General features: G+C 45.2%; 2 protein-coding genes across 3 annotated transcripts in view; one reads left to right on the forward strand and one right to left on the reverse strand.

Annotated features, from left to right (window-relative positions):
- Positions 1-1,287: 1,287 nt before the first annotated feature.
- On the forward strand, positions 1,288-7,304 carry Vgll2 (vestigial like family member 2). 2 transcript variants are annotated; one of them, XM_050138153.1, is made up of 3 exons: positions 1,288-1,533; positions 3,906-4,212; positions 6,057-7,304. In XM_050138153.1, exons 1-3 carry the CDS (start codon positions 1,453-1,455, stop codon positions 6,641-6,643), a joined length of 975 nt encoding a protein of 324 aa, XP_049994110.1. In that variant the 5' UTR covers positions 1,288-1,452; the 3' UTR covers positions 6,644-7,304. The 2 variants fall into 2 exon arrangements, with proteins under 2 accessions (XP_049994110.1, XP_049994111.1); XM_050138154.1 differs by having other exon boundaries at positions 6,060-7,304.
- Positions 7,305-21,559: 14,255 nt separating this feature from the next.
- Positions 21,560-27,076, reverse strand: part of Ros1 (ROS proto-oncogene 1, receptor tyrosine kinase) — a 124,628-nt gene continuing 119,111 nt past the window's right edge. The window contains exon 44 of the mRNA XM_050138197.1: positions 21,560-24,141. Coding sequence (XP_049994154.1) covers positions 23,831-24,141 — 311 coding nt within the window. The 3' untranslated portion in view covers positions 21,560-23,830. The remainder of the gene's footprint in view (positions 24,142-27,076) is intronic.

Genomic DNA, 27,076 nt, shown 5'->3' on the forward strand with positions numbered 1-27,076 from the left:
CAATTGAAAGAGAATCGGAGTTATGGGACTTAATCTGGCAGATAAGAAGGTTTCTGCTCACTTTCATCTATACATTACTTGGTTCTGGGTTCTGGAAGCTTACCATCTGTGCCCCCCCACCCCCGTCCCCAAAACTGGCTCTCCACGGTTCCCTAAGGTTCCTCCCATCTAAAGAACATTTTTGCCGCTTGATCTTGCCACGAAGTAACCATGGGTCAATTCACCCTTAGACAAGACAGAGGATTCTGTTGTTACATCTCATCTCCCCTCCCTGGAGGGTTTCTGGTGGAGCTTGGAGCAAACACCGGGAACATACACACACACCTCCGGCACCCGCAATAAGAGCCCACACCGCTGGGAACGCTGACAAGAAAAGGTATCACTAAGGGGCATGGTTCACAGTCTTGCCTTCTTAAATGGAACAGACCATTACAGCTTTTATAACCAACCAAAGAGACAACCTAAGTACTATATGATTGCAGTGCTGAGGTGCGTCTTAGAACTAGGAAGTCCCTGATCTAAACGTTAAAGAACTTTTAAAGGGCCAGGTAGAGACTCCGGCTTGGCATAAGAGGACTGGGTAGGAGCTTTTGAAATCTTAGAAAGTAGTTCACACAGAACAGGCGCCATCCACGGGAATCAAGTTGGTTCGTTGAAAGCATCAAAGAGAAAGGGGTGGGATAGAAATTAAAATGGAGAAAAGGAACGACCCAAGAAGGAAGAATTAAAACAGGAGAAGGGGTACTGGGGACCCGAACAAGGATTGGTGAAAGCGCACAGGAGATGGGACAGCAAGTCTTAACACTGCCTGCCACTTCCACGCGGAGTCCCGTGACTCCTTTCTTAACCCATCTGTGACAACTTTGATACCGCGGGGATTCCAAAAGACAGCTCTATCCCTCCCCAAACCTCTTCTGGGGACTACAGGCAGAGGTTCTACCCCAAGACCTGCCTGCACTTTCCTGCGCTCTGCCGGTACCTGCACCCTGGTTTATCACTGTTCCAGGTTTCTCTATCTCTGTGTTTCTGCAGTCTCTGTCCCTCGTGGAAACAAGGGAAGAGGGAAATCGCTACTCCGGGAGGGAAGTCTAGGGCTCCAGTTTCAGAATCCACTCCCTCACACCCAGGCCACAAGCTTCCCGCGAGGTAGTCCCGGGAAACTCTCCGAAACATAGCTGTCCTTTGGTCCCCGCCCCCTCGCAGCGTCAGCGCGCCAGGGGCTGCGGGGTTTAAATGCGCACTAGCGGGAGCCCCGGCGCTTCTGCCCGGGAGCGCGGCCCGGCTGGAACCGCGGAGTGGGAGGGGAGCGAGCTGGCCGCATCCCCAGCCCAGCACTGCCCCGCGGCCCATGACTCTGGGGCTCGGTCGCCACCGTCGCCGCTGCAGCATCCTTGAGCTCCTCCAAAACAGCGTTGATGAGAAACCACTCAGCTGCCTCCGCGGCGGGGAGCCATGAGCTGTCTGGATGTTATGTACCAGGTCTACGGTCCTCCGCAGCCTTATTTCGCAGCCGCATACACTCCCTACCACCAGGTACGAGTCTGTTCGGGTGGGGCGGGCACCAGTGTAGCACCCCAGACTACGAAAGAAAGAACCGCTACCCGAAAGGTCGCTTGAGCCTCTGAGCGCCAGGAGCGACAGACAGGCAGCCAAAGACGCCGGGATGCCGGGAACGCAGCTAATTATCTTTAGTTGGTCCATTTACTGTCCTGGGAGGGCACCTAAATCGTGCTAATATGCACCTAAGCTTTCCCAGAAAACAGATGAGGATGGTTCCCACTGAATTTTCTACCTAAAGTTTGGTTCGAGTGCGCAGGGCTCCCGCAAAGCTCACGCTGGGAAATTCAAACTTTAATCTTGGCCGCAAGAATAAAAACAAAAAAGAAAATAAAAGCCTGCCTTGTCGTTCTAAGATGGAGAACCGTGCGATCATCCTGGGAATAATCTCTTCCATTTCAGGTCTCAGGCGGTCGGGGCAACTAACTCCGAAACTGCTGGATTCGTTTTCAGGAGAAACCGGCCAGACCGCACTGGCCTTGAGACCTGTGCCTTGCAGAGTTCTAGGGAGCCCTTTTCCGGTGTGACTAGCCTGCCCCCGGAGCTCACCCTTCTGGGGCCCAAGTGGTAGAATGCGACAGCCCAAAGTCATTTTTAAGATCATTTAACCCCGCTCCTGCAAACTGTCCAAGTTTCATTAGAGTCTGCAGATTTCTGATTTCTCCTTTCCGTGGGCTGTGTGTGTTGTCAACTGCTGTTTCTTTTCTTCCGTGTCCACAGCGAAGGTAGCAGAATCTGAGAACAGTATTCCAGGGCGAAAGGAAAAGCACACACCTATGGCGTCAGAGTTCCGGACCAGGCTGGAAAGCAAGCACCTGGTCTTCTCTTTAGGGAACAGTGAAACGAACTGTTGTTGTTTGCGTCAGTACTTTAAACAATTTTGTTTGCAAACCCCAACAATATATTCAGATAATAAAATGAATAGATTTTATTTTAGGTGCCCCCTCTTCCCGGGCAAACTTTCCAACCTAGAATATGAAGTCCTAATTTGTGTTACGTTTACGAATCGCCATGGTTTCTCATGGTGAATGAAGCAAGAACGTGGCATTCAGGGTGTGGTGAAAATGCTCAAAATTAGAATTTTGGGTCCCCAGCTTCTGAGGCCAGAAGCCCTTTCCCAGTGTGGGATGATCTACTTGAAAAAGGAGGGATACTTAGGTCCTCTAGCTGGTCCTTTTTCCTCCTGTACCCCAGACCTGTCTACTACATAAAATCTCTTCTCTTTGTATGCCTCTGCCCTTCCTTTCAAGGCCACCTCTGCCTTGAAAATGATTTAGCACTATAACCAATGCACGGCTCATTTCTAAGATGTTCCCAGTAGCTGCATCTAGTCTTAAAGTTTCACGGATACAGTGACTGGCTCAGGAGTACATCAGGATCCCAGCCTTCTTCACGGTACTCCTTTCATAACTTCTGTTTGGAGACACCAGTGTGCTCATGCTTTGCTGACCTTTCCTTACATAAAAGATCTGTTTTAAATGACAAACACAGAGAATTCTCCTGTAGCCCCAGCACTTGAAAGGCTGAGACAGGAAGATCTTAGTTCAAGGCCACTCTCAGCTGCTTGGCAAGTTTCAGGCCAGCCTAGGCTGTAGGAAAACTTTGCACCCAAACCAATCAAATGAATGCAAACAACTGACCCCGACTTTAGAGATTTTTGTGGGCGCCCATATAAAAATCAACTTGCATGTATTAGAAAGATCCAGAGTTTACCCAGTCATGAGCCTGGAACTCCTTCTTGTTTTCCGTAGCACTTCATTCCTGATTGTGTAATGTGGAACCCTTTGTTCATTGTTGCAGCTCTTCTGTTTCATCATGAGGATGCTTGATCTTGTGTCTTGTGTTTCTGCTCTGAGTTCTCATGTACAGAACTGCTAGCTTAACTTGGGTGCCGCCGTGATCCTTGCAGACTGATTGGAAAAATCTATATGCCCTGAGCGCAGCTCTGAAAGATGAACTCGGTTTACAGTCCTCACAATCTGGTTTGCTTTTTCTTCATTTGTTTTGTTTTCTCTTTGTTTTATTGAATAACTGATTGATTGATGATTGATTGATTGTTCCGTCAGTTCATTGACTTCTGAGATTTTTTCACCCCAACATTTTAAGACAGTTTTCCTGCAATTCTGGGAAAAGAAAGTATCAAAGAAGGCAGGTTTTCTTTAGGGACTATTGAAGGCAGAGAGGCAACTGTGCTGGTTTTTATAGCTTAGGCAGAGATGCCAATTACTCAATGGCTACCTTAAGGATGATCCTACACTGACCATCTCTTCAGAGATGACTTTTAACTCTCTCTCTCTCTCTCTCTCTCTCTCTCTCTCTCTCTCTCTCCCCTCTCTTTCTCTTTCTAGAAACTAGCCTACTACTCAAAAATGCAGGAAGCCCAAGAGTGCAATGCCAGCCCAAGCAGCAGTGCCAGTGGGAGTTCCTCATTTTCCAACCAAACCCCAGCCAGTGTAAAAGAAGAGGAGGGCAGCCCGGAGAAAGAGCGCCCACCCGAAGCTGAGTACATCAACTCCAGATGTGTCCTCTTCACCTACTTCCGGGGGGACATCAGTTCTGTGGTGGACGAACATTTCAGTAGGGCCCTGAGCCAGCCTAGCAGCTACGCCCCCAGCTGTACCAGCAAAGCGCACAGGAGCTCCGGACCCTGGAGAGGTGAGTAGGACCCCATTGCGAAGGGTAGGTGAAGGTTTATCTGCCTGCTGCAGTCTGCCTCCAGGGTCCTAAAAGAGTAAGTAGTAAGCTTAAGAGGGTGAAGGGCAGCAGTTGAAGGGGGGGCATAACAATGCAGAGGGAAAAGGCGTGGGCGCAAGCTCTTCTAAAAAATACAGAGGAAAGCCGTGGCCTGCCAGCAGTGAAAGGCAAAAACTGGCTTTGGAATTGGTGCCCTTAGATGTGTGCATTGGCTCTACCAATTCCTAGCATTATGACCTAGGGCAAGTCTTTTAACCTCGTGGAGGTCAGTATTTACCGGTCTCTAAAATTAGAATAACACTTGCCCTCCTAACAATCCCCAGAGATGGCTATAAGCATCAAAATTTGACATGTCTGTTGATGTCCTGTGGAAACCGGAGGTTTCCCACACCCAAAGGAGGAGAACCTCCACCAACAATCTACTAGGCTCCTTCCCAGTTTCTGAAAATTTGCCCACCCACCTCCCCCTGCAAGCGAAATCTGCTTAAGAGTATTTCCTAAAACTTGTCAGCCTTTTGACAGGCTTCAAATGCTTGAGAAATCTTAAAGCAGAAATTCTGATAATGCAAGCCAGTGGTATAGCAAAGAAACAAAACTCTAACAGTTTCGTGAACGAGAGAAGCCTTTTTCTACATTCCCTACAGAGAACTGCTCTCCTCTAACCATGGACCAGTCATGTGAGCCATCCTTAGCTGCAGTTCCTCGGTTACCAACAACACGGAAGTTGAGAAAATCATCCATAAACAGGCTCAGGCAGTTCATTCTTTCACATGTAACTGGGCTGAGAAGTGAAATTTTTCTTGGGGGGGGGGGAGAGAGAATTTTCATTTGTCATCTGTGCGGGAATCGCAGCCCTCATTGCTCCCCTAGTTATTCCTAAAGTAGTATCTGTCATTTTGCACAAACGTTGCCCTTTGACAAGATTTCGAAGCATTCATTTTCGATACAAAACTTCCTCTTATTTCTCTCCCATTGACTAAACTATTTTTCAATGAGACATTTGTTCACCATTCAGAAGGTGATTTCCAAGTCGCTTTATATTTTCTAGCGTGTGGTACCTATGCCTTCCACCAAAGGAGATGTGCAACAAGGGACTTAGAGTTGAATGTCTTTCTCTTCTCTACCAAAGGCAACAAACTACCTAAGCGCCCTTCTCTTATTCTACCATAATCTAGGGAGTTGTTAGCAATACGGATGACTGATTTATTATTAACTTTATTGTTATTTTTATTATTATTGACTCATATCCTTGAATTCTCACGAGAGGAGGAATATTTGAAAGACCTCTAGAAAATAACACCACTAATAACAAGCTTCGGAAGTCTATCCTTGGTGTCCCGGTCTGACGGACACCTACCTTGAACATGTTCTGGAGCGGGGAGGGTTAAGACAGGAGAGAAGGAAGTGAGACAACTAGACCTCAGACAGGGTCTGAGACAAGGGTCTCCATCTGCAGCTTGGAAAAGAGAGATAGAGTCTGTCTGCCCTGGACCAAAGAAGACAGGACAAGCTGTCTTCTTCTAAAATCTCCGACTTCCTCCACCATTAGAAATTTTGTTGCTAGCCCATCTAGAAAACTGGGTGATTCAGATGTCCTCTGGGAGGCTTTCGGGGAGCCATCACTTCTCAGTGCCCTGGCCTCACTGTCACCCGCAGCAGGTCTCTTAGAAGATCGCCCAGAGGTGAAGGCTGCGGTCCCTACCCCCTCCGCAGCCTTCCAGCCCTTGAACCCTACGCCCCCGGTCCGGTAGGCTGGCACGGCTTCCGTGACACTCCTTTTTCGCTTTCCTCCCATCCCGGACCAGCAGAAGGCACCTTCCCGATGAGCCAGCGCAGCTTCCCCGCCTCCTTCTGGAACAGCACGTACCAGGCACCAGTGCCCGCGCCGCTGGGCAGTCCTCTGGCCGCCGCACACTCGGAGCTGCCCTTCACCGCCGACCCCTATTCTCCAGCTGCGCTGCACGGCCACCTGCACCAGGGCGCGGCCGACTGGCACCACGCACACCCGCACCACGCACACCCGCATCCACACCATCCCTACGCTCTGGGCGGCGCCCTGGGAGCGCAAGCCTCAGGCTACCCGCGGCCAGCCGTGCACGAGGTCTACGCGCCCCACTTCGATCCGCGCTATGGGCCGCTGCTCATGCCCGCAGCCTCTGGCCGCTCGGGCCGCCTGGCCCCTGCCTCGGCTCCTGCTCCGGGCAATCCGCCCTGCGAGCTCGCCGCCAAGGGCGAGCCGGCGGGAGGCGCGTGGGCCGCGCCTGGGGGACCCTTCGTGAGCCCCACCGGGGACGTGGCCCAGAGTCTGGGCCTCAGCGTGGACTCAGGTAAGCGGAGGAGGGAGTGCAGTCTCCCCGCAGGCCCTCCAGCACTGTACCCGACTCTGGGCTGAGCCCCAGGCGCCCAGACTTCCCTTGGGAGACCCCCCAGGACCATGTGGCTGAGAGAGTGCATGCCATCATTTTGTTTCTACGGGTAGATGTCTCTAGAAAGTAGCCCCCTGCCCTCGGCCTGGCTGCTTGGTGGTACAGAGGAGGACTCTTTTTGTTCTTTGAAGAAAGTTCGCTGGAAAGATTCTAGCCTGCGCTGGTCAGAACCGTAGCCACTAACCACACGTGACTACTGAGCCTTTTACCCTGTGGCTAGGATGAACGGTGATGTGCTGTCAGACATAATACACACTGGAATTCCAAAACTACAAAAGAAAAAAAAAACTATGTAAAACCTCATCTCGTTAACATTTTATACTGAGTTTGCATGTTCTAATATGTCCAGCAGTTGCCTCTTGGTGATATTGGGTTAAATAAAATATGCTATTAAAAGGCTCCATTGTTTCTTCTTCCGGTGGTGCCTCTGGCGCCAGGGCATTTCACTGACCCAGAGTACGGGTGTCTCCTGGGGTCTCTTACATCAGCTTAACTGCCCTGTAGAATTTAGACTGGTTTTGATGGTGATACAAAGACCGTAGATGACTATCTTGGAGTTGAGCTTCAAATGCGCGCATTCATTCCAGTGAAAATTGGGGTGACCTGAAGGGCTTGCCTTCTTTTTGATTTTTAGAGCAAATGACAAACGTTTAAAATAAGGCCAAGTATTGGCTAGGCCTTTGCCCTTTCCCCCTTTCTTCAGATGAAGATTCTAATTCTCCATCAGCTTTGCTTCACCATACTCTGCCTGTCCTGTGGGTGAAGTGTGTAGTTTTCACACTCACCCCACCAGCTGTGGATGAGGTGTGTAGTTTCCACACTCACCCCACCGGCTGTGGATGAAGTGTGTATGTTTCGTTAGAAAAATGGTGCATTTGTCTCCACCCCCCCTTAAGTATCCTGCCCCCTCCTGCCATGCCAACTTTTATTTATTTATTTATTTATTTATTTTCAGGTTTGTAGACTCAGGATCAAGTCAACGGTCTAGATGGGTTTTAGACAGACTACCGTCCTTCCTCCTGGTCTCTGAGTAGTTCCATTGGTGACAGCCAGAGCTAACATAGATGGGTTTGTAATGGCCTCTGGTCTTGGTATGCAGGTCCTTGTTAGTCTCAGTGGGCATCTTCTGAGCTGATCTGCTTCCCCTCCCCCTTCTGTCTTCAGACCTCCAGCAGGGACTCAGCATTTGTCTTTGGCTTAGTGGGTGAGGGAACATGAAAAGGCAGAGACTTCAAATCTCCCAGTATGGTGGGAAAACCAAAAACTGTGTTTCCAGAAATGTTGTCTCAAATTAATCCCTTTTAAGTTGCATTTAATGACTTTTGGCCAAAGCATTGGAAATATCTATGGTGAGATTGCTCAGCTGGCTGATGTACTATAAGCACTCTTGGAAGAGAAGAAAATGAGACTTTTTGCTGCGAATAATTTTTACACTGGTATGAATTTGCAACAAAAACCATGATAGAGAAGTACAAAGAAGCCAGACTTCTTCCTCATGACCCAGCCTCCACCTCCCACCTTACCCATGCCCTCACCACTACATCCACTCTGGACAGAAGAAGACACACTCTTTCCTGTGAATTGTGAACACAGAAGCCTCAGCCTGCCTATGAGTGGCAAGTGGCTGATCTGGAGCCACCTGCCCAAGTCTTACTGAAATGCAGCTGCTGTCAGACAGCTGTTTAAAACTCCAGAAATACATCGACCAAGGTGGAACTTCATAGTGTCTGGCAGGGCAGTTGTGATTGCACTGGATAGATTATATATAAACATGTATATATAGCATTACTTTTACAAGGAACGTTTTGCCCGGAAAAAGAAACTTTGCTCCACCTTCTCTCCCACAAACCCTGCTGCTCCACCCCCCATGAAAATGCAAACAGGACACACACACACACACACACACACACACACACACACAACCTGTCTATGGGGAAGGATTCGAAATCACAAGGAGGAGGGGTGTCCCCTGAGTCAGCAAAACAACTTTTTTGTGGTTGCTAACTTTTGTGTTGGGATGAAGAGAGGATCTACATGGAGCAGAGCTGGAGATGATGAGGAAGAAGAAAAGAACATTCCTGATGTCTATGTATATAATGAGAATGCTGCATTGTTCCATAAAAATAAATGTCTCAGTTTTAATAGAATATGATAACTGATAGTATCACGATCTGATGTGTGTGTGTGTGCTGTTTTTCTGAATGACTACCGAGTTATGAACTCCCATTATTAACTTTCCTCCTCTCACCTCACCTAGGAATGGGAAGTTAGGGATGGTTCTACCGTCATAACACACACCACTGTTTTATGGATGAGGAAACCATGCCTGAAAGAAGCCAAAAGCTCTTCTGTTGATATTCAGGAAACCAGCAGCAGAGATGCCACAAGGTAGACCGTTTAGTCAGCTACAGATTTATTCATTTGCAGGAAAGAGTTGCCCTTAAATCCTAGACTTTAGACAAAATAACCTTTGGTTGATTATGGTGTTTTGTGGTTTTTGTTTGTATTTTTGCTTTTTTTTTCTTTTTTTTTTATATTTATTTATTTATTATGTATACAATAGTCTGTCTGTATGTCTGCTGGCCAGAAGAGGGCACCAGACCCTCAACAGATGGTTGTGAGCCACCATGTGGTTGCTGGGAATTGAACTCAGGACCTTTGGAAGAGCAGGCAATGCTCTTAACCTCTGAGCCATCTCTCCAGCCCCTATTTTTGCTTTTTTTGAGACAGGTTTTCTATGTGTGACCCTGGCCATCCTGGGACTCACTCTGTAGACCAGCCTGGCCTCAAACTCACAGAGATCCACCTGCCTCTGCCTCTGCTGGGATTAAAAGCGAGTACCACCACTGCCTGATCTTAAGGTGATTATTGAGATATTGGCTATTTTATATCTTCTATGGAACCAAATCCAAAGAGAGGAGCTTTTTAAATTGGTAACTCTTTTTTATTGTTGTTGGTGCCAAAACTAGTTGTGTTCTTGCATTAAGGTGCCTAGGAGAGACGTTCTGTATCATGCTCAACATGCCCTTTCTACATTGATAAAGCATAAATATTTTAGCATATCTTTTGGTCTTCATTTTAATATGAGAGGCAAATAGGACACATCTTGGATAATAGTCTAAGAAGCTGTGAAAGACCCCTATTCATAGTGCAAGCTTGTCAGTTACTCACCCACTTCCTCTGTCTTTTGGAAAACTGTGAAGTAGATTTAATCAACACAAAAATGTAGCCTCTGTTTTTATGCCGATAGAAAGCGCTGTGGGTTCATGCTGTTGTGATAACAAATAAGTAATGTTCGTTGTTTATCATATACCAGATACTGATCTAGAGGCTTTGTGGATGGATTAGCTCAGTTGAGAGTCCCGCATTTTATATGCCATTTCTTATGACCTCCTTCTCACTGTGAGGTTTGCAGCACACAGAAGAGAAATCCTTCACTCAGTTACAAAGTATCTATGTGGCAGGGTCAAAACAAAAACACAGAGAGGCAAGCATGGAGGCTAGTCAGCCACACACTGCAATCTCTGCTTCTCAAATCTTTTATTTCTCTTTGCTGTTCATCTCCTCTGCAGCGGATTGTGAAAGAAGGGAAAGAGGCAAAGAAGCAAAGTTAGAGACACTGAAGAGTACATAGGCTTCTGGGACTCAAAAGAGCTGTCCCTGGGCATAGTATAAACTCCATCAAAGGACACTCACTGCCTTTAGACTCTCCAGACGGGCGCGGGTCTCTAGTGTTCTCCGGGAAAGAGCAACTGCTTATTATTCTTCATAATAATATTCTTCATATACTTCAGAATTTAACAGCCTTCATTGCTCTCAAGTTCTTCACACCCAACCTAACCAAGACATGCAAGAGATGGAGGGCTGGATTGAAGCAATAACTAAAATTAACTCTGGACTTCTCTGTGGATTTTTTAATCCATGTTCCACTGGCACGGATCACTGGTATATGCAAGCATAAATATTAAGCACGAAGTCCCAGTGTGCTTCTCAGAATCTGCCATTAAGTATGCCATAGAAGAAGGTGTCATGGTCTGTTCCTGGCAGCACATTTCCCCTCTGTGTATGCCCCACGGGAGGAGGCTCATTTCCTGTGCTCTGTCTTCAATAGCACCCCTAAATGCTGTGACCATAGCCCACAGAAGCCTTGCCCTAGCCACGAGGTTCTGATTGCTGAAACTACCTGAGCTGCATCTGACCTGAATATCAGGTTGCATGTGGGGAGACTCATTCACTGGAACTGGCCTTTAGGACAGTCTTGAACAGCCCATCCAGACTGCTGAGCCAGCCCAGGCTCCAGCAACCTGGCAGGGACGGTGTTTCATTCTGCTTTATACCAAGTGTGGGATGATCGAGAAAGACTGAATAATGAGAGCGTTGAAGAGAACTTTGGAATTCGTAAGTCTATCTAGCACGCTGTAAGGCCACCATGGCTCCACGGAAAATAAGAACATCCATGCATGTCTCTTTAATATTAATAGTCATAAAGACCCCAAAAGTCCTAGTAGTTGGAAAAAGAAATATAAGAAAACGAAGGACGGTACAATAAAAGACAGGTGTGGTATTTTTATGTCTTATTACACCTGGTTGAGGGTCTGAGAAAATTCCGATCCGCCAGCCATCAGAGCTTTGGCACTCTGTCCAGGTCACCCACAGCCTCCCTCTACACTTGGCCTGAGCTAAGGAAGAGGTGATGAAAAGGGGAGAGACTGCTGTCCACCACCGAGTAATCCTCCTGCCCATTGCCCTCTGGCTGAGAATGGACTCAGCCAGCAAGGGGAACTCTATCTGCTCTATTCCTTTAGTTGAAAAGAATTTGCTATCCTATCTCATTTCCCCCTTTGAAGTTCTATTTCAATGGGTGGCAAACTCTAACATGATTGATTCCCAGCTTGGATGGGAGGGGAGGCTAGAACTGGTGGGTGAAGGGACTCACGCTCTCTGCTCTGGGTGGACACTATATTTTCTGTGCCAGTTTGCACTGGAGGAAGGAACTCGATGTTATTTTAATCTCCATTTTGCTTAGATTCAGAAACTGCATCTACGTAAATTCTACCGTAGTAAACAGGCACGCTGCCTTTATTAAACACTCAGTGAATTAGAGGAAGAAGGAGAGATGGCTTTTAATATCAGTGCCATTTCCATAGAGCCCATTTTCAGTGCAGCTCCTAGAACAAGGTCACAGCATGAGAGGGAAGCGGAAAGATATTTGAAAGACTTTAAACAAAGCTGGGAGATGAGACTCATTTATAACCTCACTTTACTTAGTTTGCCGGCAATTACATAAAAGTAGTTCATATTTGATTGTCAAACGCTTTACCCCCATATTCCGTTTCTCCTTGCTAGAGCTTTGTAAGGTATGATATATTCCTAGATCTGGGATTATAATGACAGCGTCATTACCACAGTTGCTATTTGTGCGTAACAGAAGTCATGCTAGTCATAAGAGCAAAAGGGCTGAGCAAGCAATTTTAATATTTTCTTAAACAGGTTCTTCCTCATCATCCATAAATAAAGTCTAGTGATACAAAAACTGTACTCCTGAGTCTTTACCAAAGAATCTATTTATCCACAAATCTCATGCAGGCACGCATACACATGCACACACACACACACACACACACACACACACACACGCATGTGAAACCAGAGAAACCAGAGACCTCATGCCCTCAGACAGGCACAGACAAATGATTATTCTCACTTGACGGACCAACTGTACCGTTATTTCCTTGTATTTCACTGGAGCCCCAAAGGGCTGGATCGGGAAACAGACACTTGATAGCTGCCGTTTCCATGGTTGAAATATTTGTGAAGTTAGCACATAACCTGAAAGCAGAAGCTAATAAATTACAGAGTGCTAATTGGAGCTGGAGTGGAGCTGTCAATCATGTTACCCTAAACACAGAGAGACCCTCATAGCCTAAAAAGGCAAGGCAGCCTCCCCGAAGGACTCGGAGTTGTTTCCAGCCATGACCTCCAAGCCCTGCCTTCAGGAAGGGCGGCCCTGACAGCAGAGGTGACTCTCTTGAGCCAAGTTCACTTTCCCACAGACACGTTTCCCATTCGGAAAATAGGCAAGTGTTTTTGCTGAGGAACTTGTGTTTAGTCTTTAGAGTTGCGTACGCCCATGTGCACAAGTGTACGTAATTGCCTAGAGTACCCATTACTTTGGTAAAGCATTTACTGCGCGTTTGAAATGTTTCATTTGGGGAAACTAACTCAAATCAAACAAAAACTAACCTTTTCACAAGAGCATCATTCCCCCCCCCCTCGGATCATAGCATTTCTGCGAATGTTTCCATGTATCTGGTAAAAGCTAGCTTCTGTTAGCTGAGATGTCCAAACAAATGTCCTCCTTGCTTTGCTGGAATCCCATCCTTAGCCTAAGCAGCAGCTGCTTGCTTCCTTTTCTGTTTTGTTTTCTTGATCTCTTAGGAAGCACTAATTTCGATGGGTTTTTCTTAATCCATTCTTGCTTTTTAAATTTTTTGGGGGTTTATTCATTTTACTTTGCATTTGAGTGTTTCACATTGCATGCATGCATGGCCTCCATGTGTGTGCTTGGTGCCCACAGAGTCAGATGAACCCCGTCTTACTAGAGTCGTTGGTGGTTGTGAGCCACCATGAATGTACTGGGAATGAGCCCTGGGTCCTCTGCAAGTGCTCCTAACTGCTGAACTATTTTTTTCCAGTCCATTCTTTTCATGATTATTTCTACTTCCTGTCAAAAATACGTAAATGAATATATATATACATACACACACAATTGTTCTTAACACAAAAAAATCGGCAGTAAAAGTACACTGAATTCAGAAAACAAAACTATTATTGGATTCCTTGTCAATAATTGTGTGGTTCTAGTTACTAATTACTAATCCAGTTACTAATTAGCAAATCTTATCAATATTTATGTTGGAGTTTATATTTTATACTCCCTGCATTTACTAATAGGAAATGCTTCCTTTGACTTTATAATTTGAAAGCTTCATTAGAACACTTCAAACTAGCATTTCCTTCAAGAGAGGAAAAAGCCAAGGCTCTTACATTTCTAAGCTAACATTTTGTAGAAATAACACTGATGATTGGGATTTGTTGACAGAAATCGGTTCTCACACAGCAGCCTTGACCTCCTCTTTAGAACCGCTTTATCGGCCCAGTGCCAAAAATGGTATTACTGAGAAGTAGCTGAAAACAAGACCGAATGATTGTGTTATTGCTCCCTATTTTGCTAGGTGTAGTCTCCCAGCCTTCTCTTTCCACATTCTTCTCACTACATAACTAACCCTCTCCAGAAAGCAATGGGATACTTTCACTCCAGTATCGTGTGACTGATTTATTCCACTGTGCTGGCTATTTTACGGAATTCCTTGGTGTCTTTGTAAACACTGCCCAAGAGGTGCTTTGCTGTGAAGGTGAAGTCTCCCTGGTTTTCTCTGAAATCTCATTTTACCTCAGGTGGTTTCTTCCCCACACTCAGAATGACATCGACACATAAGTGTGGGTGAGACACATAGGGGACAAAGCACATGATTTGTTCTTGCTTGTTCGAGGGTGTCTTTTATAAACACATTCTTCACTCACACTTTCTTTTTAATCAAGTAGACAAGGTCAGGAAAATGGGTTCAAACCCTGGGGTGGGATAAGGGGTAACTATAAGCTATCTTCTAGTTTTCAGGAGGATACAAGCTCACCATCCAATAATTGAAATTATATTCAACTTGAATTAGCCAGAAAAATCATTCAGAATTTTATACTTAATGATCTTAAGCTATTTAGCAGATTAGCAAAAGCAATAACCCCCCCCTTTTTTAATGCACTGAAAATGTGGGGTTGGTCATTGAATAAAGAATTGTGTCATTATAAACAGGATTAGACAATTTGCCAAGGAGTATTGGTATCTCTCTCGTTTTTCATGAGATATAAAATATAGTAAAAGCAAAAAGGAAAAAAGAAACAACTTTCAATAGTGGGGCTATACACCTGTGCCTGTGCCCCCAGTTAGTGGTAGATGTTCGGTCTCAGGAAACTGAAGCAGAACACACAAGCCCCACAAAGCCCGCTGTCCTGAAGGACAACAACATTAGGAGGACAGAACATGCTTTTTAATTACTAGCTTCACCGTATTTACATTTTTCCCGTCGTCATGCTACCAAATATATTTTTGTGGGTTTGGGATGAACATTTCATTTTTGTCACCCCCTTAATCAGCAGGATTTCTTACTTTAATTACATACAAAGTATTGCTCTTCTAACTAGAATAAACTCTAAAGGTAACAGTGGAAGCACCCCCCCACACACATAGGACAGACGACGTGGTTGTCTACATACACCAAGTTCTGGGTTCCGTTTGCAGCACCATACAAGGGCATGGTGGCAAACACACATGCAGTTTCAGCACTTGGGAGGTGGAGACGAGAGGATCGGAAGTAAGCGCAAGAAAACAAAAACGGCTTTGCACATTACCTCCCGGTTCTCTGGTTCTCACCCTAACGCTGCTGCCTGGTCCCTCGTGTCTGTAGGAATGCTGCAAAAGCTCTGGGATGCTATGATCTCCTTTTATTTGGCAGGGTATAAATTCACCATCAGATAGTATCGCGGATCATAATACAGAGCCCAGAAGTCACCAGACTACCAAATCTTAGCTGCTACAGCCGTCTGCTGCTCTGGATGAGAGGAGTCTGTCCTAAAATCTCTCAGACGGGCTCTGTAAGTTTCCACTTCCCATCGTATTAAAATGCCTCATCACTCTCTTATCCGAAGGTTGTGGCAAAGGGTTTAAGTTTTTGCTCCTCTGCAAAGCCTTCTCTCCATCCTAGACCATAGTGAGCAACCACACCTTTGTGGGAATTCCTGTCACTCATCTGACTGGCTATTTGGCACTTAAATAATGACATCATCCCTAATTCAGGACCGCCACAGTGCCATAGTCTTCTCACTCACTCTGGACTCCTAACTCTTTTTTTTTTAACCCTAAACTTGAGCAGGTACCATCAACCATTGCAGAAAATTGTCATTGCATTAAAATATTCCATTTAATTATGTATGAACAAATTTTAAAATCTAGCTTGACCTGAGATTTGGAGGACAAATTTTTAAAAAGGAAAATCTGGAAGTCAGCTTCAGTTAAGAAAATCCTCTGATTAAAAGGAACTGGGAGAGCCTGTCACACTTAGGAAGAGCCAGAGAGTGTCAAGTGCCACTTGGTCACACGTGGACACAGACCCTCAGTCTGTGTCCTCTCCTCAAAGATGTCGCTTCAGCAGTACCGCCTCTTTTTGCATCTTTGTTCTTCCTTCTCTGAGGGACCTTTCCCGTTTATACAGCACAGGCTACAATATTTCCTGTCTTTAAAAAGCCAAAATAACACACATGAGAAAACTTTATTATCTCTCACCCTGTACCAAAATCATTTCCAAATGGATCAAAGCCCCCTAATAGAAGACTCAGGCTGCCAGAGGAAACAAAGGGAAACCACTTCTGAAAAGGACTCTAATGGTTCCGGAAAGGATACGGAGGATTGACGGATGAGAGTGCAGGAAATTAAAAGGCTCCTGCCCAGCAAGAGAAACCGTCACCGAAGGGAGAAGAGAGGCTGCAGATTGAGAGAAAATATTCCCCGTCTACCCATCTGATGGGGATGAATATCTTGAATTTATAAAGAATGCCAAACCTTGAACAATAAAAAGCAAATTATCTCATCACTAAATAGGCAAACAAATTAGACATCGAGTCCTCAGAAGAAGAAATGTTTAACAAATAATTAACAAAATGTTCATATTTATCCATCAGGGAGATGAACAAAACAGCTTCAAGGTAGGCACAGTAGTACATATTTATAATCCCCAGAACTTAGGAGGGAGAGGAGGAAAGAGGTCAGGATTGGAAGCCAGGCTCTGCTATATGAGACCTTCCCTTTTTTAAAGGCAATTTTATTTTATGTGTGCATTCTGCCTGCATGTCTGGTGCCCAGGGAGGTCAGAAGAGAGAATTAGATCCCCAGGAACCAGAGTTGCAGATGGTTGTGAGCCACCATGTGTGTGCCAGGATCCAAACCCAGGTCCTCTCCAGGAGCAACCAGTGTTCTTAACCAGTGGGTTAAAACCAGCCTTCTCTCCAGACCTAAACCCTACCTTAACAACAAACAAACAAAAGCCAACTATATGGACAGTCGATCTCACCACAGTCAGAATGGCTGTCTTCGGGAGCACAAACAGCAAGTGCTAGCTGGGGAAGAGAAACCCTTACACACTGTTGATGGGAATGAGTAAGCTTACAAACTTAGTAGCCAGGATGGAAATCAGTATGGAGGACCTACAGAAAATTACAAGTAGAACAGGCTCTCAGGTGCCCAGGCGGTGGTGGCACACGCCTTTAATCCCAGCACTTGGGAGACAGAGGCAGGTAGATCTTTGTGAGTTCAAGGCCAACCTGCTTGCTCTACAGAGCGAATTCCAGGACAGCCAGAGCTGGTACCTGAAGACAGCTGAGCCACAGCACCCCAGAGACATTGGCACATCCACATGCTTTACCCCACTACTCACCATAGCCAAGATATGGATCCAGCCTAGATGCTCACCAGAAGAAAGAGAAAATGTGGTACACATAATCATTAGAGCTGCATTTGGCTGGAAGGAGAACGGGGTGATGTCATTTGCAGGAAAATGAATGGAGCTGGACGGAAATGATCGATCATGTTAAATAAAACAAGCCAGATGCAGAAAGACAAATATTCTATGTTTCCTTTCATATAGATTCTCTCTCCTCTCTCTCTCTCTCTCTCTCTCTCTCTCTCTCTCTCTCTCTCTCTCTCTCACACACACACACACACACACACACACACACACACACACACACACACACACACACACACACACACACACAAAATAAATAAAAAAATTTAAAAAATATTTAATAAAATATTACAGATGTCAAATAATAAAAAAATTAGAAATAAATCCTCTCATCTCTAGAGAGAGAGAAATCAAAGTACAATGGATCCACAAGGCAGAAGGCAAGCATCTGCATAGGGCTGACCCAGTGCACACTTGGTAGTCCAGCAGTGGCTGGCTGCCTGCTGGGTGGGGCTGAGAACCTCACTGGCTCATTCTATAAGGACAGATGTCTTAGTGTCCCGCAACCCGGTACTACCAGCCTGGGGTACTCCTGGAGACTTGCATGTTTTCAGATGGCAATGGAAAACCCAAGAAGCTGGACTCTAGTTCTGGTGAAAAAGCAGGAGCAGTAACAGTGGGGCCGATGTAGTTGCCAGCAGGGAGCAAAAGTGGGCAGGCAAAAGCAACCTTGCTTCTCCCTCAGCTGCTTTTGATCTGGGCCCCCACCAGAAGGTGCTGCTCACTACAGGAGGGGTCCTCCCGCTACAGTTAATCCCTCCAGGATTTCTGGGCAAATCACTTTGCTTCTCCATCATCAAGCTCACAGGGGCTCCTGAAGTAGTCATCTGGTCACCATCACTATAAACCTACACCACACCCATGAGTATTAGCAGCCCCAGCTCTGGGACCTTGTCCCCTGGCATTAGCTGTGGTCTGTAGATATGGCTAACTACTGAGCTTCTTGGTGATTTTTGGAAGGTGCCTCTCTTACTTATCAGCACTTCCTGGAGACTGATAAACTAGTGGACTCGGGGAGGTATTCTGACTTCACAGAGCATGCCCATTCCAGCATCCCCACCTCCCTCAACCCTTTTGCTCCTTCCTCTTCCTTCCTATGGGGCATAGCATTGACTTTTATTGGCTCCAGACTTCCAAGGCCACACAAGTGGCTCATCTCCATGAATCTTATCCAGGTCATAACATCACGTTCAGTTCATGAAAAATCTCACCCAATGAGTGAATTTTCACCGGGTAGCTTTGGAACATAATTCTTACATTATTCCCTGCCAAATCCTTTCGTGGTTTGGGTCCTGGAACCCTGACTAGGGGCAACAAGGAAATTAAAAAAAGTGATAGATGCACAGACAAATGGACATAAAATCTGGGATCGGGTAGTCTGGACTCTCTGACGGAAAAGCCACAGCTCCCAGGAGGCTCAGCATGTTTCTTACATACAGTTGAACGGGGGCCGGGTGGGATTACCACATATGGCTAACCAAGGAAGAGTTTATTACAAAGAGCTAAACAAGGAGTCCTGTTTATTAGAGGCCTGGTTATTACGTACAGCAGAAAAAGGAGACGGTTTAGTTACTCTGACTAGGAGGGGACACTATAACAAAGGAGTCTTCAGGCAAGAAACATCTAGAGGGGAGAACTACGGTGGACATTTTCACCACATGAGATCAATGTCCACACACAGACCAGAGGAAGGCTTTGCCTTCCTTCTAAGCCTCATCCACCCCTCCCACCCCCACACCCCGGAGGAAGACTGCAAGGCCCACGGGTCTGAGGCACTGGGGTCTTTGACATGGCTGTGTCTATATCAACAGCACTGCACGCACTCCCTACGATCCCCAGCTGCTGCTAGCACATGCCGGTGAACCCTGAGAGCCCCCTTCTTCGGATGAAGCCTACTGGCAATGAACAGCAGTGTCTCACCTGTAATCGGGTGAGCAGGTGGCTGGGAAGGAAGAGGCCTTCTTCACATTATCCCCTAAAGGACTGTGTTATTCCTTTGGGGAGAAGCGGGGCAATTACACATTCTGAGAGACCTGAAGGGTCTGGTAAGATAAAATTCATCAGAGGGAGTGGTATTCTCCAAATATCACCATCTTTTGTTTGAGGATTTTCCCCAACAGTCCTCCCTTCCCTGAGTTTCTGAAATCGGGGCCCTGTAACACTGTGGAAGGCTGTGTTTGCTCATCGACTGTCTACATTTTTCTTTACTTATGCCACCACAATTACTCTAGGTATAAAAACAAGCTCATGTACGAGAACAAATCTAGAGGGCAGTGTGTGAGGGCCTGTGTATTGAGACATTACAGAGTACCTAATTAATATTAGATGTACACCTCATTTTTATATGTGCTGAGAATAAGAACCTGAACAGACATGCCCAAAAATATATATCCACAATCCTGTTTAGAGGGTGTGAGCTAGCGTCTTAGTTCTCATTGAGTAAAATAACACCTGGGAGGAGTGGCAAAGGTCATTGGGTTCAGGCACCGTGTATCCCTGACCAACTTCAAAAAGAAAGCTCACACAGAGAGACTGCGTCAAAGAGAAGCCAAGGGCTTATCCTAGACCTACAGGGTCACTCTGAGGACTTGAGACTCTGGGTGAGTTGAGAATGAAAATGTAAGTTTTATACATTTACCTTTACTTCCAGAGTTTCTAGAATGCCTCGTGTACATCTGATGTGAGCCCAAAGCAACCCACGCCAACTAACTTACCCATTGACTTCCCTGTCCAGAAACAACTTAGGGTTGAAAGACTCCTTTGGAGTCCTCTTGGCTTTATACTAATTCTCTGATGTCCCCATATGATCTGCGGGCCAGGGCTTGTTCTCAAATGTTCTCAGAAACATACTAAACATGAAGTCTATCAACAACATACTAAACATGGATACCTACCCAACAACATATTAAACATAGATGCCAACCCAACAACATACTAAACCTGGATGCCTACCTAGCAACACACTAAACATAGACACCTACCCACCAATACTAAACATGGACGCCTACCCAATAATATACTAAACATAGATGCCTACCCAATAACATTCTAAACATAGACGCCTACTTTGCCTTACAAAATATGCAGAGAGATAGAAGATGCCACCTATGTTCAGGAAATTTGGAATTTATTTGTGTGGGTAAAATATAGAAAACGAATGGTAATACACATGGTTACTGACATGAGATATAAAAACAAAGACAGCAGAAACTCTGAGATGGAAGAGGTGACGGAATTAGGAGTAGGCTTTTCCAGAATATTGGAATATAAGCTGGCCCTGAGGAGTAGGGTCAGGAGAGAATAGAATGGTCCCAGGCTTTCAAAGCCTGGGATGGGTCAGCAGTGGTGACTGGGCCCAGGAAAATGTGGCTAGTAAAACTTAGGGCATAAAAACCCTAAGTAAAACTGTTATTTTCATGACACCTATTTGAAGAGTTTACAGGACAGTTTTCAGGAGTGGGTTGTTTCCTTCCATTGGGTGGAACCCCAGGGACAGAACTCAGATCATTAAGCTTGGTGGCAGCTATCACCTTTATTACTAAGCCATCTCACCGGCCCTTGAATTTAATTAGAATTATAGCAATGTGTGTGTGTGTGCGTGCATGCGTGTGTGTGTGTGTGTGTGTGCGTGCATGCGTGTGTGTGTGTGTGTGTGTGTGTAGTGGATGTGAATATGCTCACACACACACACACACACACAGAGAGAGAGAGGCCATTCCAATGTCTTCAATCACTCCTTGGTCTCTTTTGGTTGCTTTTAGTTTTCTGCATGTTTGTTTGGAGACACATTTTCCCTCTGAATCTGTAACTCACTGTATCAGTTAGGCTGTCCTCCTGACTCCACCTCCCGTGTTGGAGTCAGAGGGGCACCGTGCCGTGCACAGCTTTTTACACTTGCGCTGGGGATCCAAACAGACCCTCAGATTGCTTAGCAAGCCTTTCTCCCATAGAGTCATTGCTCCAGCCCTATAAATTATACTTCTCATTTTCAACATACTTAGATTTTTCTTAAAGATTATTTCTTTCCCTTAAACAAATTTAAGAGAAAATTAAATTTATCAAACCAGCTTTTTCATATAAACTTTTCCCACCCAGAGCTTTTGTATTTGCAAGCACTGTTTTCTCCATCTCTAACATTTACAGGTCATACACCTTGAAAATGAAAAATTTTTAAAGATTTTATTTTTCTGTTGAACATTAGTAAATATCTTTTAACACACACATTTTTAACCATTGTCTGTTTTTCTCTCTAATATTTCCAGAATTGATTTTCACTGATAGAATTACAATTATGTAATCAACAACTAAGTTACATTTCAGCAATTATTTTTCTCTGTAACACAGTTTACATACAAGATTTTCAGTCACTACCTTTTTTAATTAAATGATCCTGCTAGTATTTTCTACTATGAATTGTTGTAAGACTGTTAGCAAACTCCTTAGCTGAAACATGACAGTTGTACTGCCTATGCCTTCAGATATCTGTGGATTCTCTAATTACAGTGAAAAAAAATATTGTACTGTAAATCTAATTCATTTAATTATGTAAATTTTAATTCAGCATCTCAGACACATTTGCATTTTCCAAAACAGAGCTCCGTGGAGCTAGCGGAATGAATCCCAAGTTACAGATAACAGAAATACCTCCGATTTAGAAGGATTTACCAAAAGGATTTGGAGGTGACTGGCAGAATCCCAGAAAGAAGGGAGACCCTAGAGCAGGGATCAAGGAGGAGCAGCCAAGGCAGATTCCTTCTGCTGCCTCCTCTGGTGCCATGAACTCTGAGTGAGCAACCTGGGTGCATGGGTTTTGGGGGGTGTGAAAGGAGGGTGCAGGTTTGCCTTCCTGCTGCTGAAGATTCTGAGGGAGCAGACATGAGCCGGCTCCCACTCTGAGAGTAGTGTAGAAGTCTTCGTAGAGAAAAGAAAGAGTCTCGTGTCCTGGACTAATTAAAGGAATGACAGAGGCTTCCATGAACAGAGAGAAGTATCCTAGGTGTGTGGCAATGCAAATTCTGTGCCTTAACTACAAGGCTGTGCACCCCCAACCAAAGGCATTCGCTTCTCTGTGTTCACCTGCCACCAGTCACCTGTGCAGGTTCTCAGGCACCAGGTACATTAAAGATTACCAGAGATGGAGGCAGGTTTACAATCTCCCACAGGAGTTTTTAGCAAGTGTTCCAGTTAGTTGCCTCTAAACAGCAAGCGAGGAGCACACAGACTAGCCACATCGCTGTAGATACGGCAGCACTTCAGGTGTAAGATGCCACTGTGCAACCTCAAAAGCAAACCCGCTTTCTGAGTATCATTCCAGCTCTTCTCATTTAGGTGTTTGTCCTTCCACGTCGCTGAGACAAATTACTCAGCTGTAAGTAAAAGTGTGTAATCACTTACATTTAATTTTAAGGATAACTTATTCTAGATTTTGTATACAAACCATGTCTGACAAAAAAAATCATACTATATGAATATGAATACGTGTGTGTGTGTGTGTGTGTGTGTGTGTGTGTGGTGCTGGGACAGAACTAAGGGCTTCATTCAGCTAGTCAAGTGCTCTCCACTGAGCTATATCCCAGTCACTTCCCCCAAACAGTCCTTGTAATGTTTCAATTGGAGCAGAAAAATCACCAGACAGGGGCTAGAGCATAGGGCCAGCAATTAAGAGCAAGGGGTGCTCTTCCAGAGGACCCAGCTTTGTTCCCATCACCCACTGTGGCAGCTCACAACCTCCTGTAACTCCAGTTCCAGGAGATCCAACGCTCCCTTCTGGCTTCTGAGAGCACCAAGTACGCATGTGGTGCACATGCAGACAGGCAGGCAAACACTCATACGCACAAACTAAAAACTATATATAAATTTTTTTTAAATCACAAGATTACTTTTATGCCACCAAAGGGTCACAGAATGCTCAGCTTTGAGATTCAGAGGTTTCCACGGTCCTGTTTTCACTACACCTAAAGCTGCTCTTCTGAGTTTCCAAAACTACAGAATATTTTACAGTGGTGATTAAAGAGATTATGTCAGTGGAATAACAGCCTGCCAGATGATTTCTCGTGGCTCGGAGCGCCCCCCTCCTCGTCATCTCCTGCATCCTCTTTAAGGTCATCCACAGGACAGTGGTCATTAGCAGACTCCCACGCAGCCCCCATTCAGGTTCTTGAATGGACCTATTCCTGTCCCTAACCATTTGACAATGATGTTTGTACTGCATCCCAGACAGCGAAGCAAGCAGTGCTTTAAAGGGAAGGGCTGCCCAGGAAAGGGACCATGGTATTTTCTTTCCAGACTTCAGAATTTTTCTGGGATTTCCGAAGACAGGAAGGTTCCTCTCATAACCCACTAAAGATTGGGTCACTGGAATGCTATGAATGAAACCAAACGGCTCTTGGAGCCAAGATCAGAATTCAGAAACATCACTGTATCCGTTCAGAGCCATAGACCACCGCCACACATTTATTCCTTCCTGCGAGTAACTTAACATGGTGTCTGTCTCAGGGCTGTTTCTCTTACGGGATGCTGTTAATCAGACATGTCTCCTTGTCCAGTGTGAGTGAGACAGGCATAGTTCAAGCCTCCAGACCTGCCAGGAGGGCAGGAAGCCACTTGCGGTTCTTGGCCGAAATCTTTGTCTGCATCTAGTTGCTTCTCATCTTGCTTCAGACCACAGGACCCAGATTCCTTCGGGCCTAGAGGACTCTCAGAATTGTCTTCACCTTGGCTACATTTTGTGGTGAGTACCATATAGCTTAATCCTTCTTGGTTCTTGGTTTCCATCAATGCAACTGGCATCGTGTCATCTGAATTCAAAGCAACCATTTTATCATCTTCACCTGTGAACAAATATGGGAGTTAGGGCAGTATCCATCTCACACCTAATGTTTGTAATGATAATACAAAGGGACAACTTCAACTTTATATTGTTGCTTAACAAACTTTGAGGAGGACAGCTAAATGCTAGAAAGACAAAAGTAAATAGGACCAGCTTCCTGTCCTTCAATCTATGGCATTCTAGAAAAAAAAGCAGACATGTCACTGTAGGTGGTATATCCAATTACGTAAAGGACTGGATAAAATACCATGATACCCCAGAAGTGAGAGACTCTACTGAAACATGTACAACAGCTCACCGGCCTTATGATAAAAGTTCAGATCCCCAGGAAGCTCCTTGTCTACAATAGTGTTTGACCTTTTCACCAGACTTAACCCTACAGTTTCCTACCTACCTTTAAAAGCTTAGTCCTTTATATTTGGTAATTGACCTACTTGCTTTCAAACTCTATTTTCCTTTTCTCCTTTTGTAAGATGTGGTCCTGCTGTGTAAACCAGATGAGCCAAGAACTGAAAGTGATCCTCCTGCATCAGCCTCACACGTGCTGGGATTCCAAATCATATACCACCATGCCAGGTTACTGGCTGCTTGTTAAGATAAGAGATACACAGTCTGCCAGATGTAAGGCATGCACTGCTTAACTGTAACACAGAGTCATTGCTCTCCAGAGTTCACACTCTGAAGGAAGGAGATGGGCAGTTAACTGATAGGCCCAACTGCAGATGACAGCAGTTACTGTGGAGAGCAATGGGCAGAGCAAAGGCTTAGAGCAGCGGTTCTCAACCTTCCTAGTGCTGTGACCCTTTATACAGTTCCTCATGCTGTGTTGACCCCCCCAGCCATAAAATTATCTGCATTGCTGCTTCCTAGCTAATGTTGCTACTGTTATAAATTCAATGGAAATATGTGGTATGCAGAGGGTTGTTCAACCCTCCTCCGGGGTCACAACACACAGGTTGAAGACAGCTGGCCTAGAGAGCCACAACATGGAAAGGAGCTGCCATTTTAAATTTTTTTAAATATTTATTTATTTACTATGTATACAATATTCTGTCTGTGTGTCTGTCTGCAGGCCAGAAGAGGGCACAAGACCTCATTACAGATGGTTGTGAGCCACCATGTGGTTGCTGGGAATTGAACTCAGAACCTTTGGAAGAGCAGGCAATGCTCTTAACCACTGAGCCATCTCTTTCAGCCCAGGAGCTGCCATTTTAAATAGCATTCACAAAGTATCCCTGAATGAGGTAAAAATTCTAGCAGAAGTGCAGATTAGACACTTTCCATGCGGCTCTTTCATCTTCTTTCAGTGTTTTCTTGTCTTCTTGTCGTACACAGTGCAGGAGGTTGAACCTAGGGTGTCAACCATGCTACCCAAGTCATCTACACTGAACTACATCCCTGGCCTCCTGTAAGGGTTTACCGTGAGTTTCCCAGGCAAACTTGAACTCTCAGCCCTTCTGCCTCAGCCCCCCAAGCGTGGGGGTTACAGGACTGTGCCACTAGGCCTGCCTCCTCCTTTCGCCCTCTGTAGGCTCAGCTGTGCGGTTACTATAAGGGCACTGCCAGAGAGAGGAACGAGGCTTCCAAGGCAGGAGTATGCTAGATGAAACAGCAGCAGGGGCCAACACAGCTGGTCATCTTCTGCAGGGCAGGCAAGGGAAATGTGCACACCTGGCCAAGTCGAGAAGCCAGGTTGGAGGAGGAGGATGCCATGAAGTATACTAATAACATGGTTATTGTTCATGTTGACACTTACAGAGTCCTTATTACGCACTGAGCAACACTAAGTGATAGTCATGTGTTAACTTATTTTTGCCAATTCATTAGGCACGGCTATTGTCTACATTTAAGAGGTCAGGGAGATGAGGCATGAAGGAGCTCAATAATGTGCTCAACGTCACACTGCTAGAATGAGCTTGTGTCCTGATGTGTCTCTCTGAATCTCCATGCAGTGTGAGAAGCACTGAAGACAGTGATCCCTGAGAGGGATGTCAAGTTTGGCACGTACCTACGGGCTGAAGACCCAGAGACAACCCAATTTCTACTAACTGTGGCTATCACCAATTGTACTACAGACACTGAAAGCTTGCGATTTATGATAATAGCAATAGAAAAATCAAAGAATAGAGGAAATAAGATCCTTAACATTACGTTGTTCAGTGGCCCCAACGGACTAAAATGCAACTGCTCTTCATTAAGATGGTTTTCGGAGGCTTGGGGAAAAACCACACAACAATATCTACAGGTCACACCTTTCCGCTCTTGCTAGCTGCTTCACTGATATCCACTTAATCCATCCAATAGTGTATTGGAACACTTTCCACCAAGCAGAAGTTTAATTATCTTTGCTTTGTTGATAGTGAGGGCAAAATGATCATTTATATGAAACAGATAAATTTCTTTTTGCAAATTATGCTTCTGTGTGCCTAAGAAAAACCATTAACCAACTTTGTTGGTTCAGAGTGCTGGCAGCAATATTTAGTAACTTGACCCTGGCAAGCTTTTAGCAATTAATACATCTTGTTGCATAAAGAGCTCTGGAGAAGTGGTGGTGATAGGAGAACTTGTTTTGATACTTTTGTTTAAAAAGTATTCACTATAAAATCTACAGATCAGAGCTAAGGTGGATATTCTGAACAAAAGTGGTAGGCACTCAGCAACTTCTTTAGAGGGGAAATATTAAAATAAAGACTTCCGAGTAAGACAGGGCATTTAGAGGCGAGACATTCGCCGGCTGACTGGCTATGTTTAGAACAGCACAGGGGCATTGAGATTTCTTTCCTGTAGAACTCTCTGGGCTGGTGAGGTGATGTTTACACAAGCGTGGGGATGAAGTCACTGGGATATTTTTACTAGGTGCCCAGATATGTTACTAATCTCTCTCTTTCTCTCTCTCTCTCTCTCTCTCTCTCTCTCTCTCTCTCTCTCTCTCTCCC

The sequence above is a fragment of the Alexandromys fortis genome, unplaced genomic scaffold (genome assembly GCF_014885135.2).
Source record: "Alexandromys fortis isolate MF-2015 unplaced genomic scaffold, M_Fortis_MF-2015_v1.1 scaffold_14, whole genome shotgun sequence".
Taxonomy (NCBI): domain Eukaryota; kingdom Metazoa; phylum Chordata; class Mammalia; order Rodentia; family Cricetidae; genus Alexandromys; species Alexandromys fortis.